Source organism: Erythrolamprus reginae, chromosome 1, assembly GCF_031021105.1.
Source record: "Erythrolamprus reginae isolate rEryReg1 chromosome 1, rEryReg1.hap1, whole genome shotgun sequence".
Taxonomy (NCBI): Eukaryota; Metazoa; Chordata; class Lepidosauria; order Squamata; family Dipsadidae; genus Erythrolamprus; species Erythrolamprus reginae.
The window spans coordinates 130,866,072-130,886,700 of NC_091950.1; the positions used below are offsets into that span (position 1 = coordinate 130,866,072).

Sequence of the window (20,629 nt, forward strand, 5' to 3'; positions counted from 1 at the left end):
CCGCCCCCACCTGCCCTGCGCTTGCGCTCTGTTGCTCCGTTTGGGTGGCTCGAGGGAACTTTCTACAACAGTCGGTCTCTCGTAGCTTGCCTCTCCCCCCCTTCCCCCAGATTTCATTTTCAGTTAGGGAAGGAAACAGCGGGGGGGGGAGAGGGGCAGTGGGAGGATGAGGGTGACGGCCACCAATTTTGTTGAGGCTGAAGACATGCGCGGGGATGGGCGGGCGGCGCGGGACGTTTCTTTTGCAAGGAGGCCGAAGCCGAAAGGTTCCAGCTTTTGTTATGAATTGTCCATGTTTGCACAAGACGCTGAGGTTACACGGAAGGAATTACACAGCCATCCAAGGTTTTTTATTTTATTTTTTAAATGTTTATTTATCTTGTCTTTTATTATTATTTTATAGCATAGTATTTAGCATTTTACACTTATATACCACTTCACAGTGCTTTACAGCCCTCTAAGCGGTTTACAGAGTTAGCATATATTGCCCCCAACAATTTGGGTCCTCATTTTACCCACCTCAGAAAAATAGAAGGCTGAGTCAACCTTGACCCTGGTGAGATTTGATCTGCTAAACTACTGGCAGCTGGAGATAAGCAGAAATAGCCTGCAGTACTGGCACTGCTATTGCTAATTCAGAAGAGTTCATATGCAGGAGATACAGCCAGTGATGGGCTACCAAAATTTTTACTACCACACTGTGGGCGTGGCTTATGCATTTTGTTTCAACATCTTTCAGTGCAAATTGGGTGCTCTGGGGTGGAGCTCCAAATTTTGCTACCGGGACTGCGTTCCTGACCGTTCCCGTAGGAGCCTATCGCTGGATACAGCATAGCAGTGAGGTAACTGGGAATAATAGTAACAAGGACTTTGCTGTGTCACACAATCTTATGCTGCTGGTCGGAGGCTGGAATTTTTACAAATAGATAAGTGGCCATGGTAGAAATATTCATACTTTGCGTCTGAATCTAGAGTGTTATTTTCTATTTATATTGTGTTATGAAACATGAACAACATAGTTTGACCTGAAAACTCAAGGGCTGCATATATTCCACCTTTTTAAATTATATGTCCAATTTTTATGGATCCCACTAACCCAAAATATCATCACCACACGTCAATGTGACAGCTCAAGAATGTTTTCTTATTCTGAGTGTAACACATAATGTACTTTACCTGTTAAAAGTTATCTTGCTGATCAACCGGAGTGCTTTAAAATGAAGTGACAAAATACATTACAGACAAACCTCAATTTACAACACTTCATTTAGTTGCAACATGCTGTAAAAAGTGACTTGTGGCCATTTTTCACACAAGACTGTTGCAGCATCCCCATGATCAAAATTCAGATGCTTGGCAAATGACTCATAGTTATGGAGGTTGCAGAGTCCCAGGGTCACTTTTTAAACAGCTTTTGCTAGTTTCTGACAAAGTCAATGGAGAAGCCACCATTCACTTAACAAATGTGGCAAGAAAGGTTGTAAAATGGGGGAGGGGGCAATTCACAAAAATGTCTCACTTAGCAACAGAAATTTTGGACTCAATTCTTGTCGTAAATTGAGGATTACCTGCATATGGTCTTCCTAACATCACTCCCTCTAAGGAGAATCAGAAACTACTGAATTCACTTTTGATTCTCTGTGATAATTGGACAAGATGACTATCAGCCTTCCTGGTTAAGGGCAACAGGGCTTTTCTTCAGCCAGTTCCTCAGATTTACCCTACTAGGTTGAATAAAAGAGTGGTCAATATGCCAGTCCATTTCCAAAGACTCTGAGGGGCCATGTTTTTACAGCTGGTTAAAGATGTTAGGGCTGTTGCTGTTGTGCAAATAATTCCATATTAGTCACTGACATGAAAGTCCTGCTTTTGTGACTCAACTGCAGTGCTACCTCTACATAGGAACTTAATTCATTCCGTAACCAGGTTCTTAAGTAGAAAAGTTTGTAAGAAGAAGCAATTTTCCCCATAGGAATTAATATAAAAGCAAACTCTTCTTTTCATTAAATTAGACATACACAATATTTTAGCCCCCAATCCTCTAATCATCTTTGTTGCTTTGCTCTGCACTAGAATCTCAACATATTTTTTACACTGTGGTGACCCAAACTGGATGCAGTATTCCAAGTATGGCCTTACCAGGGCATTATACAATGATTTGAATTGTTCTTTTTTTTTAAACCTGTGTTCCTATTTACATTGGGGAAGGTCCTGCTGTTCCTTGGAACAGAGTCTGCTAGACTACAACTTTAGGGTCTCCTACATTAAAGATCAAGTGCGATTGTGTTACCAATTTCAATCCAACTGATACAGGGAACATCCAAAAGCATGTATTTCTAATATTTTTTGAAGAAGAAAGTACAGGCAGTCCTTAATTTGTTATTAGTTGTGAAGTCATATCCAGCCCAACGTTGACCCCCATGGACAACATTTCTCCAGGCCTTCCTATTCTGTACAATTCACCATTCATTTAGAAATCATTTGAAGTAATAACAGTGCTGGAGAAAGTAATTTATGACCAATCCTTGAACTTATGACTGTTGCAGCATCCTCATAATCATGTGTTCAAAATTTGGGCACTTAGCAATCAGCATGGTGGCAGTGTCCTGGGATCATGGGATTGCCAGTTGGCTTCCATCCCACAGTCAATGGGGGAAACTGGATTATAACTATGTAATTTACTTACCAATTGCAGTGATTTGCCTATAACAAAAAGATTGTAAAATCATCTGGGACAAATGCCTTGCTTAGCAATGGAAATTTTGTTCACAATTGAAATCATGAGTTGAGAACTATCTCTGTGCATATGATATGGACACAAACCATTTGCTTTTATTTCTGACCTTTTATTAAGTAAAAATGCCCAGAGTCAAGCATTTTTTTAAAAAAATCAAGAAATAAACAGATAATACCTATCCTGTTTTCCCCAAAGTAAGACATCCCCTGATAATAAGCCCAATCAGGCTTTTGAGAGCATGGCAATAAGATCAAGCACTTATTTCAAGGTTCAAAAAAATATAAGACAGGATCTTATTTTCTGGGAAACGTGGATTAGTCCAAGTTCCATTCTTATTTTAACACAATACCAACTGTCCCAAAGATGCTAATTTTGTGGACCCGGTCATAAAACTGTTGGTGCCAGGCTAATCAAAGCCAAACTGAAAGACTGGGGACAATCAACTCTTCATCCCCCTTGCTGGTGTTGAATCAGACCCAAGCCCCCTTATATATATATAAAAAAATTTCTACACTTCACTTTAGAGCTCAACTTATAATGGAATCTTCACCATGGAAAGCTAGTTGCTGTATCCTCTACCAATCCTGGATAAATATCAAGGTTAGACCAGAGGAAACTGATGTAGTGACTTGACTATACAGTGGTACCTCATGATACAAACTTAATTGGTTCCAGGAGGAGGTTCGTAAGGTGAAAAGTTCGTAAGATGAAACAATGTTTCCCATAGGAATCAATGTAAAAGCAAATAATGCATGCAAATCCTTCAGGAAAATCCCAAACTTTAGAAGGGAGGTGAACGGAGGGCAGGGAGGAGCAGCTAAAGGGGGCGGGTGGAAGAAGCAAGTCTAGGCTAAAGGGTGAGTGCGAAGGAAGAAAGGCAAGTGGGCGCCCCTCCCTTTTCTTTCTTCAAAAAACACTCTTTTAGTGCCTCTGCAAGCACGCTGTTCTCTGCAAAGTCTTTCCTCCTCCAAGCCGCCCCTCCCTTTTCTTTCTTCAAAAGGCACTCTTTCAGTGACTCTGCAAGCACGCTGTTCTCCTAGTTTTTAAAATGCAGTCTTTCCCCCTCCAAGCCGCCCCTCCCTTTTCTTTCTTCAAAAAAGGGGGGAAAAAGAAACCCCTTCATCCCAGCAGCAGCGGCTTGGGTTCGTAAGGTGAAAATAGTTCGGAAGAAGAGGCAAAAAAATCTTAAACACCGGGTTCGTATCTTGAAAAGTTCGTTAGAAGAGGCGTTCGTAAGATGAGGTACCACTGTATTCTGAAGCTACATGAAATATATGATGGAGATTAGGCACAATACTTACCTGTCCCCTCTCCAGCCAGTTGTCATAATCAAGACACCCGTAGAGCCAATATCTTTACTGAATGAATTTATTGTTTTTGAACTAAAGTTGTTCACAGTTATTTAACAAGGGATACATCAGAAGGTTCCTCTTTGTCCTTTGGAACTGTTAAATAATATCAGATTGTGTCCACGAGTGTGTGCATGTGTATGTATGTGTCATCCAAGTACAAAATAGGAAGGATAACAAGAGGTATTGCTTTCATTTATTCTTATGTCTTGTGTAAATGATCTCCTTCCTGTGTGTACTATATGGGCTATTATTATTATTATTATTGTTGTTGTTATTAATATTATTAATATTATTATTATTATTATTAATCCCAGCCTTTTGTAGAGGTACAAGTTAACAGAAGCCTTGAAAGCTATACATAAAGGAAGAAAAACCAGGGAAACAAACTGAGGGTGGTGGAAGAGAAGCTTTGGAGAGAATGAAGGAGAAAATGGAGGCAGAAAAGACAACAGAAGCAAGAGAGAATAATTTACAGCAATATCATGCAATTAAAACTGCCTCCAGACCTCTACATTCTCAGCTCCCTCTGTCCCCAGCCACCACCCTACCAAGGTCTAACATGCACACAGCAATAGAAGAGAAAAGGTTAAGATTAGGAGAACCAAACCAAAGCACAACAAAAAACACCTTCCACTTTTGTGGAATTTTTCCCCCCAAAATATTGGTTGTTTTTTTTCTTCTTCAAACCTATATACAGGAAAAACAAGTCCAATAAGGGCAGAATGAACCAGGACAAACATAGAAATAAAAATAATCAGAAAGAAACACAAACAGTAAAAGAGAAATCTAATATTAACATTAAAAAATATATTGCAGTTCAACACACACTTCTAGGAACCCAAACAATAGCAATTGAAGATAATAAGGGGACTGAATGCTAACTCTACATTTAAAACATACTGGATTTTAGAATTTTGTCGTCTTCTTTTTTGCCTGTCATTTATGGTATTTTAAAAATCCTCCTCTCCAGTTAGACTTGGAGAGAGAGAAAGAGAGCGGGAGAGAGAAAGAGACATCAAATGAAAAAGAAGAAAAGGAGCATTGGTGAGAGGAACAAGTTGCGTTCTTTTTGAAATTCCACCCTCCCCCCCCCAAATAAATACAAATCAATGTCACCTCTATTCAGTAATGAAAGCAGAAGATATATCTAACATCTTAAAATTTTAAATATATATATATTTATATTTATATATATGCATTATAAATAATAACCAAGACCTAATAATAACTTAACTACACAGAAAATCCAGCCCACTCATCCTTCTTCAAAAACAATGGGAAAAAACACCCCCAAAAAACAAATATAAAAATATCTTGCAATACTTTTAAAAGTTTACAGTAGCTTTGTGTTGAACTCGTCCATAGTGCTATCTCCTCCATATTTTGTTCGAATGAACTATGTGGTTATACACACAGGCACGCACAAAGGAAAAAGGAGGAAAAAAATCTATTTCTCATCGCATAGGCTTCTTTCGCATTAAAAACAAACAAACAAACCCAAACGTACATACACAACCCAAATAAATAAACTAAACCAGCAAATAAATAATACTGATATATCAATGCAGCACTAATGACACCATAATTGCATCCAGATGTGTGATGTAGCATATAATTTCAGCCGGCCGAAGGGAAATTCCAATGTGGAAGGAAAGGTCTGAGAGAGCAAGTTGAGAAGAGAAGAAGTCCTAACAGCGGTGGCGATGACGGTGAAGGTGGTGGCCATAGCAGAGCAGGCGAGGCTGTGCCCCAGAATCGGATTCTTGTCCTTTGTCCTTGCTGCTGATAGCTGAAACTTTCCCTAAGCTTCAGTGTCCATGTTTGCTTGACTGTTTCCTTGTATTTTTGTTTCCCTCAAGTTTATGGCTGCCTCTCCAGCCATTTGAAGAACAAAAACAAAACCCAAACGATTTGAGATTACAAAAGCACAAACACAATTTGAAAAACAATTCGGATGGGAAGAAAGAGATGGAGGGGAGGGGGACAGTTCTTATAAAAAATCTCAATATGGAATGAGAACAATATTCCATCCTATTCCCTTTACCTCACCCCCCCATCCTCTCCCAGAGTCTAGTTTCACCAAGAGGAAAAGGTGGGTAGTCACAGCCAACGATGTTTTCCTGGAATTCCAACTGTGACAGGTTGCCATTTCTCAGCTGTTCTCCACACAGAGCACCAAAAGGAAATTGTGTGTCGAGGGCAAATGGAATGAAGGAGACCCATTTCCTGCAGTGAGAGACAGGAGGCTGGAAGTTCCCCTCCCACCCACCCCCAGAACCAGTCCGTGGACAGTCTTACATCACTGGCCTTCCGTGAACAAGCATTCGCGGAGCACAGAAGGTGAAGATGTTGGCTGACATGTTAACTTTTCGGGATAATTCCTGGTAGCAGATTGGAAACAAGTGGTGGTATCAGAAACACAGAGAGAACACAGGAATATAATGGGGATGGGTTGAGTCAGAAGCGGGGGATGTGTTACGGTGGAGGAGGGAGTTATTGCAAGGGAAGTTACTGGGAGGAGGAAACAAAACCCCAACAAACAGGATCTGCCAAAATGGGTTTGTCAATTGTTACTTTTTTCCCTTTTATATGTCTGTGTGTCTATGTGCATGTGTGTGTGTGTGCATTATTTGTATAGCTATCATATAAATCTATATATGTATATATGTGGATTATATATATTTACATGTGCACGTATATATATAATTTTTAAATATATATATATATATATATCTGTCTGTATGTATATATATGTGTATATATACACACACACACATTGTTTTTCCATACAAAATTTTACTATAGACAGTTTTTGTCCTATGGTAGCACTATTATATACACCCATCTAGTTTAGAAGCTAAAGAATATGCATTCGTTTGGGGAGCTTTGCTTCACTTTTCTAGGTGATTTTATTGGATTGACTTAATTTCCCCCCTGCCCCCAAGTGCATTTATTTAAGGTTGGTCTTGTAAGCCGAGTGATGAGGCCATCTTTGCCTTCTCTTTGCCAGCGGGGAACTTAGTGTCTCCTCTAGACCCATAGTCATTTTTATCGGAATCGCTCCGCTTGCTGTTTGTGCTATGCTTGGTTGGCGTGCCGGGGGGATGGCTCACCTGCCCGTTCTTCTCGTCTGAAAAAAGTTGTTTAATTACGTCAAAGAAGTTACTCAATGGGCTGCCTGGGTATACAAAACAGAGGAGACAAAAACAAAAAGAAAACAAAGAAAGCAAGAGAGAGAGAGAGAGAAAGAGAGAGAGAGAGAGATAAAGGGAAGAGGAAGAGAAGAGAACAAACAAACAAATGAACAATGGGGTTTTAAACAAGAAGAACATGATGAGCGGTCCAGAGCCACGTGCATGGGGGTGTGTGGAGGATGAAGACAATGAGTAAAAAAGGAAGAGCATCAGGAAGGGAGCACCGTCTAAGCGTATAGAAACCCTGGAGCAAGGAAGGCCCCATTGGGTAGCTGGAAACCTGCCCTGTTCAGCAAGGACGGAATATTTATCCAGCAAAGCTATTGCAAGGCATTATGCAGGCTGCTATTTGGCAGAATATCATCATGTATCACCATGGGCTTGTATACAATTCTTCTGAAATTAACCTAACCAAAGTGAGTCATGAATAATGGAACCTGCGCATGCTGACTAGGAATTCCATTTAGTTGAATTCAAGGAGCCTTACATGCAGGCAAGTGCGCTCGAGGTAACTCAATTAACTGTATTAATTAGATTATTAATTTCAAAGAGAGGAGATCCGTGTGCATAAAGGAGGAACATGCAGATCTGGTTCTCCTTTGAAATGAATTTTGCACCGCTTGTTTTTTTTTTTTAATGCATTCCTAACCATTTTCTGTTGAGTACTTTATTTTGCACTTTAATAATGTTACTGAACCTGATTTGCCAGTCTCTGTCATCTGCTGCAAGCCAGACTAGCTCTTTAGATTTCATAGAATCCATATGCATCTGGCAAAATGCACAGGAATGAAGAAAATGAAACACACACACGTACAGACACAATGCATTCGGTGAACTATAGAGATGCTTTCCAACTCTTCATTTTGTGACTAAATCCCCCAATATCAATGGTGTGGTTGAGCAATCCAGACATGCCATGGTGGGGGTAAAAGGCATCTCTCCCCCACATATGAAGCTGCATTCACTACCAACCCTACCTTGAAAACCAATATGAAAAGTTAAGAAAAACTGGTTGATAACTCAGACAAGACACAATTGAGAATTACCAGGGCTGCCGACTAGACAGGGAAGGGTTAAAAAAGCATCCCAGAAGAGGGGCAGTGGTAATATTTGTCTATGGTTGTCAAGAAAATAAAAACAAAGACATAATATCACTAAGAGCTAAGCTTGACTTAAAGGGAAGTTGCTTGTTGGACCTCAATGGCAATTCCCCTGAATGGTTGAAATTTGGGCAAAATACAAGTTAGGAAAAGTTGGATTTTGTTTGTTACGCTATTAGGGCAATTCTGTTCCATGGGACAGAATATTCAGATATAATTTTATTTTTTTTAGTGAAGTTAGTAAAGTTTGTATCCATGCGAATTCAAAATACCTACACTTCGAACAGGTAGCAGCTGCTGTGGCGCTCAGCTACTTGCCTTGTCTTTGTTGAGACAAGAAAGTGAAAAATTCATATCTGATCAGCTCTTCAACTTGGAGATGATGCAGCCATAGGGCATTGAATGAAATTTCTCACTATGATTTGTTTGGAATTATTGATTTTTAGAAAAAAAAATACAACATTTAAATAAAGATAAGACAATATCATACTAGTGTAAAGCAATATTATACTAGTGTAAAGCTGCTGCAATTACAAGATTCTCATTGTAAGGTATAGAATTTCAGGAAAATTAATTTGACCAGAGAAACATCTATATTAATTTGTTATTACAAAAGAAACTCAAAAGAAATCAGGAAAATTTATTGCTGACATTAATGCAACAGTTTCTTTTGAGTACTTTTCCAAATGATTATGTCTCTTGAGGGTTTATTTTTTGGAGATTATTATTATTATTAATTATTATTATTTATTGGATTTGTATGCCACCCCTCTCTGTAGACTCAGGGCGGCTAGAAGATGCATTTTAATAGATGCGTGTGCTGATTTACAGCAGGAATGAGTTAAAAATCATGCCACTATCTCATCTGCAAAATATAAGTAGGTAGCCAGGTAAGTAAATAAATAATAATCTAGCAGCAGAAAATGATACAATGCAGACAATCCAATAAGGTATTATCATATTTCTCTTATTCTGTAGAACCAACTACATTTTCTGTCTGGGTTACTTGCCCTTTTCAGAGTTAGGTGGCTATTTCACAATACTGAAACTCAACAGTATATCTTTTTACTGAAGAAATCAGACAGCTAATGAAATGAATAAGAGACCAAATGTAACAACATTAAAATATACTTTGATTATAAATCAATTAGGCATATACTGATTTTGCTATTTTACAGGATTTTATGGGATATTTTTCCTGGATGCATTTCATAAGACAGAATACTTTCCTTTAGTTAATAATCCTGAACAAGCTAAAAAAAGAGTAACACAACTACAAAAAAGGAAGCAATACAACAAAATGATATAAGAGCTATAGATACAGGCAGGGGTGGGCAGCAGGCAGGACGGGGTGGAACACAGTTCCACCAGCGGAAATGAAGATGCGTGTGCAGCTCCAGCTGATCGGCGGCTGTCACTTCTTGGATTCTCATTTTTTTTCCCTGCTGCTGCTGCTGCGTCTACGCTCCTTGCCTTTTTTCTCTTTCCTCCTTCCCGGCCTCAGATGAGCTTCCCTCTCTCCTGCCCAGTTCCCCTCCAGCCTTACATGGCCACCTCCCACCTGAGGTGGAGGTAGAAGGCATAGGTGGAAGTAGTGCTGGCAGCATTTATGCTTCTGGTAGCATCTGTTTGCCTAGCTACCCAGCCCGAGGTGGAGGAGCAACCCAGGAAGGAGAGCGCAAGAAAAGCGAAGCAAATTGTCACCCCAGCAAGCAACACTGGTAAAGTTGTAAGTCAAGGACCTAACAATTCACTTGATCAATGATGATCGTTCAAGCCACTCCCACCTGATCACATGGTCAGCAATCCACTCCTACCCTGTCACACGACCATTAAGCCACACCTACAAAATAAGCCATACTCACAGTGTGGCAGTAAAAATTTTGGCTGCCCATTATTGGATACAGGGTATACCAAAAGTCAGATCCCATAGATCAATAGACAGTCTATAGGAGACCATCAGATTAGGCATGGGGGAACTGAGACACCTCCCTAGGCTTTTATATTTTATGATTGGTATGTATGTGTTGTTTGGTTTTAAATGAGGAGTTTTATATGTGTTTCTTTTTAATATTACCGTATTTTTCGCTCTATAAGACGCACCTGCTGATAAGACGCACCTAGATTTTAGAGGAGGAAAATAGAAAAAAAATAGAAAGAAAGAAAGAAAGAAAGAAAGGGGGAAGGGACAGAACAGAGGAAGGAAGCAAGGAAACTTATGAAAGGGGAGAGTAAGAGAGGAAGGACTGAAGGAAGGGAGGGAGGGAAGAAGGTAGGAAGGAGAAAGAAAAGAAGAAATAGAGGAAGGGAAGGTAAAAGAGAGAAAGAAAAAGAGCAAGAAAGAAAGAAAAAGAGAGAAAGAAAGAGAATGAAAGAGAAATAAAAATAGAGAGGGGGAATGAAAGAAATGGAAGGAGGGAAGGTAAAAGAGAGAAAGAAAAAGAGCAAGAAAGAAAGAAAAAGAGAGAAAGAGAATGAAAGAGAAATAAAAATAGAGAGGGGGAATGAAAGAAATGGAAGGAGGGAAGGAAGGAGAGAAAGCAAGAGAAAGAAAGAAAGAAAGAGAAAGAAAAAAGAATGAAAGAGCAAGAGAGAAAGAGAGAAAGCAGAAATGAGAAGCTGAGAGCTGGCAGGCCAGGAGCCTCGCATGTGCTGTTGGAAGGGGGCTTGGTGGTCCTGGGAGATAGTGAACATTGTTCCTTCTTCCCTCCCAGCACAGAGGGGTGGCTTCCTCCCTGGTTCCCCGCTGCACCTCCCCAGTGCAAAGCGCAGGACTGCCGCCTCCCCCTCGCCCCAGGATCTCGCGCTTGCAGCTTCGGGCAGGGGGCTTGCGGGGAGGCGGCAAACGGTTGCTTGGAAGCAGAACCTCGGAGCAACTCAACCGCCTTGCTTCCACCGGAGAAACACCAAAGCGAGAGCTGGCAAGCGGGGGGGAACGGGGACTGCCTTCCGTGGGAGTTTGGGGGGGTTTGGGGCACACAGGGGCCGGCAGGCAGGGAGGGAGGGAGGCGCCAGCATCGGACGGGTCGGACGGAGGTGTCGGACGGGCAGCTCCGACCGGCTGCGAGCGACTGGCTGGGTTTTGGGTCTTCGAGACCTCCCCGCCTTCTGAAGCGATTCCCGTAGCCTTCCCAAAGGCTTGGAGCCGCCAACGCTCCTCCGGTGCCGCTCCGCCTCCTAAACCTGCGCGGTGGAGGCGTCCCCCGGCCCAGCACTTCTGGAGGCTGAAAGGCGCGGCTCTCTTCGGGGTTGGGAAGAGGAGAAGCGGCGACAGAGGCGGGACACTTTTGGTGAGTATATCGCCGCCCCCCCTCTGCTCCAGCGCCTCCCCCCCTCCCTGCCTGCATCTTCGCTCCATAAGACGCCGCTGATTTTTCATCCTACTTTGGGAGGAAAAAAACTGTGTCTTATGGAGCGAAAAATACGGTAGATTTGTTCTTTGACATTGTTTTTACTATTGTTGTGAGCCGCCCCGAGTGTTTGGAGAGGGGCGGCATACAAATCTAATAAATAATAATAATAATAATGTCTGAATACCAAAGAAAATGTCACTGAACTTTTTCAATTTTTCAAATGCCATGCATTGAACAAGTAAAGAAATGTCTTTAAAAATGGCAATTGATTCAAACACTGTTTTTTCATGTACATAATAAATTAAATAAAAGAGGGATTGATTTTATTGTAACCATCCATCTATAACCTACTTTCTATAAGCAACTTCTTCATAAATCTGAAATAATACAAGGTTTTTAATCTGCTGAATAACTGGGATCATAAATTTATCTTTCCAGTGTTCAAAATTAGTCTCTTAGGAAGCTAGGATTTTATTTAGGAGAACATGGAGAATCCACAGTGGAAATGGAATATATTTATTTATTTAAAAGATTTATATGGCCGCTGATTTTAAGCAACCTTGGGCAGCTTAGAATGACCATAAAATTATTAGCTGTAGTTTTTAGTGCAACTTGAATCATGTTAAATATTGATAAATATTTGACCAACTGATTTCAGATGATGGGATCTTTCTCTAATACACTTCTAAAATAGGCCAGAAGGTTAATTCTTATGATAAATGCCTATTCACCACACTCACCCTTTTTTCCAAAACAACAATCAGATCTACAAAGAATTAAAGAGGATGAGTTTCATGAAAGCCTTATGTATAAAAATGAACATATAGCAGGAATAATAAACAAGGCATAGCAACTTCCTGTACCTCAGAATAGTTTACTTGGGTACCTGCGTAGCTTTGGACCCTGTATCTTCATATGCAAAATAAAAACAACGTAACAGAAAGTGTGAAATAAAACTGGTGAAACACTGTAAGTGCTTCTGGCAAATGCGAGATAATATTACACATTTCTAAATTTTCTAAGAAATGCATTCAGCAAGATCAAAGAGAAAAGGAAGTGCAGAAGCAGAATGGGAAAAAGCATGGAGATTGAGCTCTGCCCACAGATCAAAGCAAAAGACAAGGGCAAGCCAAAAGAAATGCAGGATATTTGCTTAGAGACTTCAATATAGTATTAATATTTTAATCTGGCTAGAGGATCTATATTTTCCTCTTTTTTTGCTCTGTAATTTATCAATCCCATGTGATGCTTGTACATTTTCAACATGAAAGATTCACCTTTATTGTGCCTACTGTGGTGACTTTAATTAAAGCGTCTAACTGATTTTGATAGAGCTTGTGCAATTTTGATAAAACAATGATCCAAGGGAGAGCAGAACGATTAGAGAGTCAGAGATGGCAGCCTTTCCATTTGATTTCTCCACAGTACCTGAATTGAGAATAAAATAAGTGTCTTTTTGGAAATGGCCAGTTCAGGATGTAGCAGTCACAGTTACTGCTATTAAATTAGATTTGAAAGGTAAGTAGGATCTGACTTGCTTAATACTTGGAAGAGAGACCATTGAGAAATCTCAGAAAGCGACAGTAAAATTGGAATTAAAGAAATATCTCAGAAGAAGGCCGCATCAAGAAAACACTAGCTTGACTCAAACAAATCTCTACCTTAGAAGTAAGCCAATTGGTTTAATCATCCAAGATTCCAGGCAGTTTGAGAAACAATTTAAAAAAAAACCTAGATTTCTACATGTCATGGTCTTTTGACACAATGATTATTGGCTTAAATGAATAGTGGACACTTGAAGTTCTGCAAATGAATTAATTTTACAGTTAAAGTCTCATATTGATTGCTCTTAAGTTTCAGCACTTGGAGATCTCATAGCAACTAGTGCAGGGGTCACCAAACTTTCGGGCCTCAAGGACCACTAAATTCATAATTTTAAATCCAGCGGACCACTAATATGAATTTTTAAAAAGATAAATAGTATCAAGTGCAAAATAAAAAAAATGAAAATATTTTTTTCTGCGGACCACCAAAATTTCCTCGTGGACCACCAGTGGTGCACAGATGATCAGTTGTTTCATTGCATTATATTATTATTTAGATAAAGTTGCCAGAACATGCATGAAAAGGACTGAATATTTTTATACCTTGGAATATTATCACTGTACTCTGAGTAGGATGCCTATGTAATTAAAATATTAGTTAATCCTATAAAATGGCTGGGGATAGCAATATTTTTTTAAACTTCCTGGTGAGTCAGTGGGGCAATTGTTTCTACACAGCAGGCAATTGCTGAGCCATCAAACCCCACCCAGCCACCAGTATTTATAGAAGGAAGGCAGCTCAGGTCTCGCAGTGTTCGCCTGAGAACAAGGACAGAAACACCAGCCTGAAGATGACGAGTGGGACCTCGTCGAAACGTCGCCAGAAATTTCCAAATGCTACACGGGAAGAAACCCGAATATACCAAGACCGTCATACCTGTACCCGTGAAAATCTACAGCACTCTCAGGATTGTGATCACAGGAAGCCAATAAAGTAGCATCAAAGTTTTAAAAATTAGTCTTAAAAAACCAATACAACTATGAACCTGATCAAAGCATAGAAGCTGTCTAGATTTTTATATACATAGTTTCATGATCTATGTATAGACATATTAGATAGACGGACAATGAGTGTTCAATTGCAAATTACTTATGGTAGATGTGGGATCCTTATTATTATTCCCACAAAATGAAACTGCCAAACTAGTCAACCAAGCAAGTTCTGGGTTAAGCTAAACCCTTCATTCCAAACTTTTCCTTAGCAGTCAATTTCCCCCCTCCTTTTCCAAGACTTAGGAACAATGAATACATTTATCTTGGATATTTTAGAATCTAAACAACATTATACAAAGCAATTGCCCATTAACAAAGCTAGTTTCTATGCATTTCTCACATGAAACATTTGTTTTTAGTTGATGTCTTTGAAAAACCCTGGCGTGAAAAGAGGCATAAAGTGAAATTATTTAATGTATTTCTCTAGAACCATTATGAGCTTCTGCTGACAAGCCTTCTGTCGCTCTTCAATCCTTTCTTTCAATTTCTCTCTCTCAGAATTCAGGTATTCACTGTAATCATTAAAAAACATTATTCCTTGTTGATATACAATTGGAAAACTCCACTGTGATACGAAGCATGGAATCTTTATTCATGTGAAGTTGGAGGATGAACTAGGAAACCATCACAAAGAGCAGATAAAAATGTCTCAAGAAATTAAGTAAGAATATCTTCTCTGGAAAGATTATGGGGCTTTAATAATTCAGGAGTAGTAATTCAAGAAAAAGTTGTCCTTTGTATAAATCAAAATTGGGCAAGACAAATGTTTGCCTTTGAAAGGTATAGAATACTGTAGGTCATGAAGGAAATAGTTCTCATATGCCCATGAAAGAAGCTAAATAGAATTTCTATTTCTATATACAAAGCCACTCTAGTATTATAAAAATCTCAAGAACAAAAAGGCAATGCTTATGGTTCTTCAAAACAAATAAGTTACTTCCTGTTGGGAACAGAATGCTGACCCAGGTTTCTAGTATCTGATATAGCAACGAGGTTCTATATTTGCACATCCAGAACCAGCTTCCAACCTGTAGAACCGGGTTATTACCTAGAAATGGTCATTCTTAGAATGACTGTTTTCAAATCACACTGCATCTGTGCAGTGCTCCGTCTGGACCTTCCTAAAGCTTAGACTGGTAGAAGTCCATCCCTACCTTTCACACAATTCCTTTGAATCCCCTTCTGTTCCCGAGACCAACACAGTTCATCCAGGGATGGGTTCTGGTTTCTCCCACTGCCAGTTCACTCAGGGACGCACCCCGTGGGCGTGCGCATTTGGAATACTTTAAAAAACTTATGCACATGTGCAGAAGCTAAAAACAAGATGACACCGCTTATGGTGCTGGCAGAAGAACCAGCTTGGGGGTGTGGCAGGCTTGAGTCACTGCTGGTTCTGGTGACCCAGGCTGCAAGTGACTACCGATTCTTTAGGCCTGGTTTGAACTGGGACGAACCCACCAACCATCCAAAGAAACAATAAAGCCAAATGAGTGAGAGGATGGGCTATGTGAATGTTCACACACATAGATAATTAGCAAGTTTTTGACTGGGAGAAAGGTCTACTTGTTACAAAATGACCAAAGGATAGCTTTTCCAAAGATTTATAGTTCATGAATGAATGAATAAATGAATGAATGAATGAATGAATGAACACAGAGAGAAAGAGAGAGAGAGAGAGAGAGAGAGAGAGAGAGTGCTGGATTAAGGTACTAGATCTGTGATGGCAAACCTATGGCACAGGTGCCACAGCTGGCACAGGGAACCATATCTGCTGGTACGTGAGCTGTTGTCCTAGCTCAGCTCCAATGTGCATGTGTGTGCCGGCCAGCTGATTTTTAGCTCACACAGAAGCTCTGGGAGGTTATTTTTAGATTCCAGAGAGCCTCTGAGGGGATGGAGAGGGCATTTTTACCATCCTCCCCGGCTCTAGGAAAGCCTTTGGAGCTTGCAAATGGTGAAACACGAGCCTGCTGGGCCCACCAAAACTTGGGAGACAACACATTTCCAGCCTCCACGGAGCCCATAGAGGGCGGGTAAACTGTTTTCACCCTCCCCAGGCATTATGGGTGTGGGCACTTGCTCCTACACAATAGCGCGCAAACAGGTTCTTTTGGCACTCAAGGAGAAAAAAGGTTTGCCATCACTGTACTAGATGTAATTGCCTGGCATTGTTCCAGACAAGGAATGACCTGGAAAAAGACTTCTGCAGCTATTGTTATTTCTGTATAATGAAGAATTTGGCACAGATGAGGACATGGCCATTTAGTCAGCTTATAATAAAGCTTAGTAGTTGGGGATTATCCATCTGAAGGAACATGATAGCCAAGTTCCAATATCTGAAGGGCTGCCACTAAGAAGAGGGAGTCAGCTTGTTTTCCAAAGCATCAGAACACAAGAGAAGAAATAATAGAAGAAAACTAATCAAGGAGGGAACCAACCTAGAACTAAGGAGAAATTTCCTGACAGTGAGAACAATTAATCAGTGGAATCGTTTGCCTTCAGAAGTTGTAGGTGCTTCACCACTGGACAGCCACTTGTCTGAAATGGTATAGGGTCCCCTGCTTGAGAAATGGGTTCATCTAGAAGACCTCCAACTCTATTTTTCTGGAGGACCAATTCCGCAGGCTTAAAACAGACTCTGGAAAGCCAAGAAAAAGCAGGTGTCCTGGCTGAATGAAGCCATATGATTTGGGTGAAAGATAAGGGAGCCATAGACTCTAGGGAATGGAGCAATGTTTCCAAAGGACCTGAAGGGTTGTGGGATGGGGAAGGGGAAGTAGAAAATACTACATCTCAGTCTAAATGAAAAGCAAACACTAATGTGAAGAAAAAGATATTCAGATAGCAAAGACTGTTTTATCTTTACAAAAAACAAGAGGGAGAATCGCTTTGGAAAGTTCTCTAGGTCAATGAAATAATGTCAGAGCTATAAAAAGTCCGCAGTATCTGTAGTTTTTTTGTTTTAAAAAAGGTTTAACATAAAGAGAATGAGGTAGAGGGTTTCATAGTAGAAGAGGATGGAAGGTTACTGAATAGAAATACACTAAGTGCCTAACGACTGGAAAGAGAAAATTAGCTTTTGATGAGGGAAATAAGAAATGGCAGGAAGGTAAACTTTTATTGATGCCAGAATTAAGTTCCGATACTTCAAACTAAGTGGAAGATCAGATACATGATGTATGAGGTGTTGCAGAAGGTCAAATCAATGGTTCTGAAAAAGGTCAAGAAAATATATTCATTTAGCTGTGCAGAAACGCTAACGGATAGCTGATGAGAAGCCAGCATTCATTATTCTGCTTCATCCTAGACAATTTGTGGAATTGAATCCTGTAAGAAGTAAGATGGAGAGAACTGAAGTCTAGATCAAACTGTTTTAGTAGATGGAAAATAGACGGTAAGAGTGAAAAGTAGATCAATAGATGTTCAGTAATTTGGCTTGGGAATAGAAGTACTTTCATTGGGTTAAATGAAATAACAGGGTGAACCATGTTTTCCAGGCCACCAAAGCATGACAACTACTTTTATAAGGATTCTAGTCAGCAAAAGGCTCAGTGGTTGTTGTTAAGGTTCACCATAAAAAGTTACAATTTCTACTTGTGAATTTCATACTTTTAGTATGTTTGAGGTAGTTGGTCGGAATATTACTGGATATATTCACTACAAAGAATCTGCATTTGTCCACTTTGTTTATGTAGGAAATAATCACAGAACGGTATGGCTGTGAGAATAGCAAAGGAAGGCAGCTCAAAGTGCCTTCTAGAAACTCTGCCTCCTTAATGTAACATAATGCCTAATATGACATAATCTGAGTTGCCTCAGAAAAAGTCTGAAAGTGAGACACAAGCACATTGATATGAAATTATAATTGACAAAGAAACAAATATGAGACCCTTGGAAATGTCCTGGATTCAGCCACCAGAATAAGGTTTCTTTGATACATGATGGAACAGAAACAGCTGTTCTACATAGAAACATAGAAATATAGAAGACTGACAGCAGAAAAAGACCTCATGGTCCATCTAGTCTGCCCTTATACTATTTCCTGTATTTTATCTTCCAATGGATATATGTTTATCCCAGGCATGTTTAAATTCAGTTACTGTGGATTTACCAACCACGTCTGCTGGAAGTTTGTTCCAAGGATCTACTACTCTTTCAGTGAAATATTATTTTCTCACATTGCTTTTGATCTTTCCCCCAACTAACTTCAGATTTAAACATCTGCATTTAAAATATGAAATTGAGATTTCCTGCTTGATGTTGGTGATGAGTAAACAACTAAAGACTGTAAAGTGATTACAGTCACCATGTGACCCAAGAGTTGTAAGATTATATGGACTTTCCAGTGAAATAAATTTGAATATACAGTACAGTAAATATCTGAAATGTATGGAAGGGTTACATTAACAGAAAAGCACGCTGAAGGACATTCCACTGAAGCTGCTCAGAATGCATGGAGGAGATTTTGGACAAAGATTCTTAAATGGTAGAAGGTTCTCTGTTGACTCTATAGAGAGACATAATTTTCAGGTGTACCAAGTGAACAGTGTATCATTGTTCTTTCCCAAATAATTTATTTTCAAGCACTTCTTAATGCTAAACAGCGAGCACTGTATAAGAGCTTCTGGGAAATAACTGAGTTACTTGTTTTATTACCGACAATTTTATGGTCAACAAGTTCTAAAGGGGTAGAATCCCAAGAAAGCTTTTTTGAAATATATTTAGAAGAAAGATGGAAGGGAAAAAAAAGAGGGGAAGTCACAAATTACCCCAGTGAAAGCATATCTACCAAGACCTGATCTTTGCCAAGCTGAGTTTTAAATATAAGGGACTTATTCAGTTTAATACAAAGGCCAATATAAAATATCCCATCAGATATTGTAGGGCTGCATTTCCCATCATTCATTACCAAGTGCATGATGATTTCAGATATTAGGAATTGAAGCTAATTCTTGTTTACGCTCTTATAATCCCTTCCTTTCCAATAATGTTAGTGCAAATATTAATTCTCTTCTTGCTAATTATTCCAGCGCTGGGGTAAGCATTCAAAAAGGTAGTGAATGGGGAGGGGAAAGAAAAGCACAACCACAGCCATGTGTTTTCCCACTTAGTGACTACCTCACTTAACAAGAGAGCTGCCAGTCCCAACTGTGGTTGCTAAATGAGGACTACCTATTTCTGTGTTGGTGTTTGCCATAAACAGTATAAATGGAATGACAGGCACCACCAAGGAAAGAACTCTTGTGTTTATAGCAATAGCACTTAGACTTATATACTACTTCATAGTGCTTTTACAGCCTTCTCTAAGCCAGTGTTTTTCAACCAGTGTGCCGTGAGACATGGTCAGGTGTGCCACAAAGGTCAGAGAGAGAAAGAAAACAAGAGAAAGAGAGAGAAAGAGAGAAAGAAAGAGCAAGAGAGAGAGAGAGAAAGAAAGAAAACAAGAGAGAAAGCAAGCAAGAGAGAAAGAAAGAGAGAAAGAAAGAAAGAGAGAGAGAAAGAGAACAAGAGAGAAAGAAAGCAAGAGAGAGAAAGAAAGAAAGCAAGAGAGAGAGAGAGAGAGAGAAAGAGAGGGAGGGAAGGTGGGAGAGAGAAAGACATAGAGGGAAGTAGGGAGGGAGAGAGAAAGAGAGCAAAAAAGAGGAAAGAAGGAAGAGAGAAAGAAAGGGATGGAGAGAGAGAGAAAAAAAGAGGGAGAGAAAGAGGGAGAGAGAAATAGAGCGAAAGGGAGGAAGAGAGAGATTTTTTTTGTCCAAACTTTTTTTAGCCGCCCCCCCCACTCAATGTGCCCCATGGTTTTGTAAATGTAAAAAATGTGCCGCAGCTCAAAAAAGGTTGAAAATCACTGCTCTAAGCAGTTTACAATGTCAGTATATTGCCCCCAACAATCTGAGTCCTCATTTTACCAACCTTGAAAGGATGGCAGGCTGAGTCAACCTTGAGCAGGTTAGGATCAAACTCTTGGCAGTGGGCAGAGTCAGCCTGTGATACTGCATTCTAACCACTCTGCCACCACACCTGAAAAATGTTGAATTTTTAAATAAAAGTTTCATTTCTCCATAGTGGGTGGAGCTAACCTCCAAGAATGGGAAGACACCGTCCCTTCAGCCAATGAGGATTGAGTTTGACAATTTGTATACATTCGTCCTCTGTCTCAATTCCCACTCTTTGACTCAGTCCTCAGGCATGAAAGAACACGTGTCTTCAGCTCCCATTCTTGAGGAATTCTCCACAGTCATCAAGTTGTGTGAGTTGAAAAGTCTCTCCAGATAACAGCTTGTCATCCTGCTCATTGG

The 20,629-nt window shown here is 39.9% G+C and overlaps 1 protein-coding gene across 7 annotated transcripts in view; it reads right to left on the bottom strand.

Moving 5' to 3' along the window:
• The window catches only part of BRSK2 (BR serine/threonine kinase 2), a 585,161-nt gene that overhangs the window by 17,469 nt on the left and 547,063 nt on the right, over positions 1-20,629 (bottom strand). For 6 of the 7 annotated variants that reach the window (XM_070765110.1, XM_070765119.1, XM_070765078.1 and 3 more), the window contains one exon: positions 7,044-7,219. The exons of the other annotated variant lie outside the window; for it this stretch is intronic. In XM_070765110.1, the coding sequence (XP_070621211.1) occupies positions 7,044-7,219 (176 nt within the window). Of the gene's footprint in view, positions 1-7,043; positions 7,220-20,629 lie in introns of those variants that run through there. 7 annotated transcript variants of the gene reach the window in all.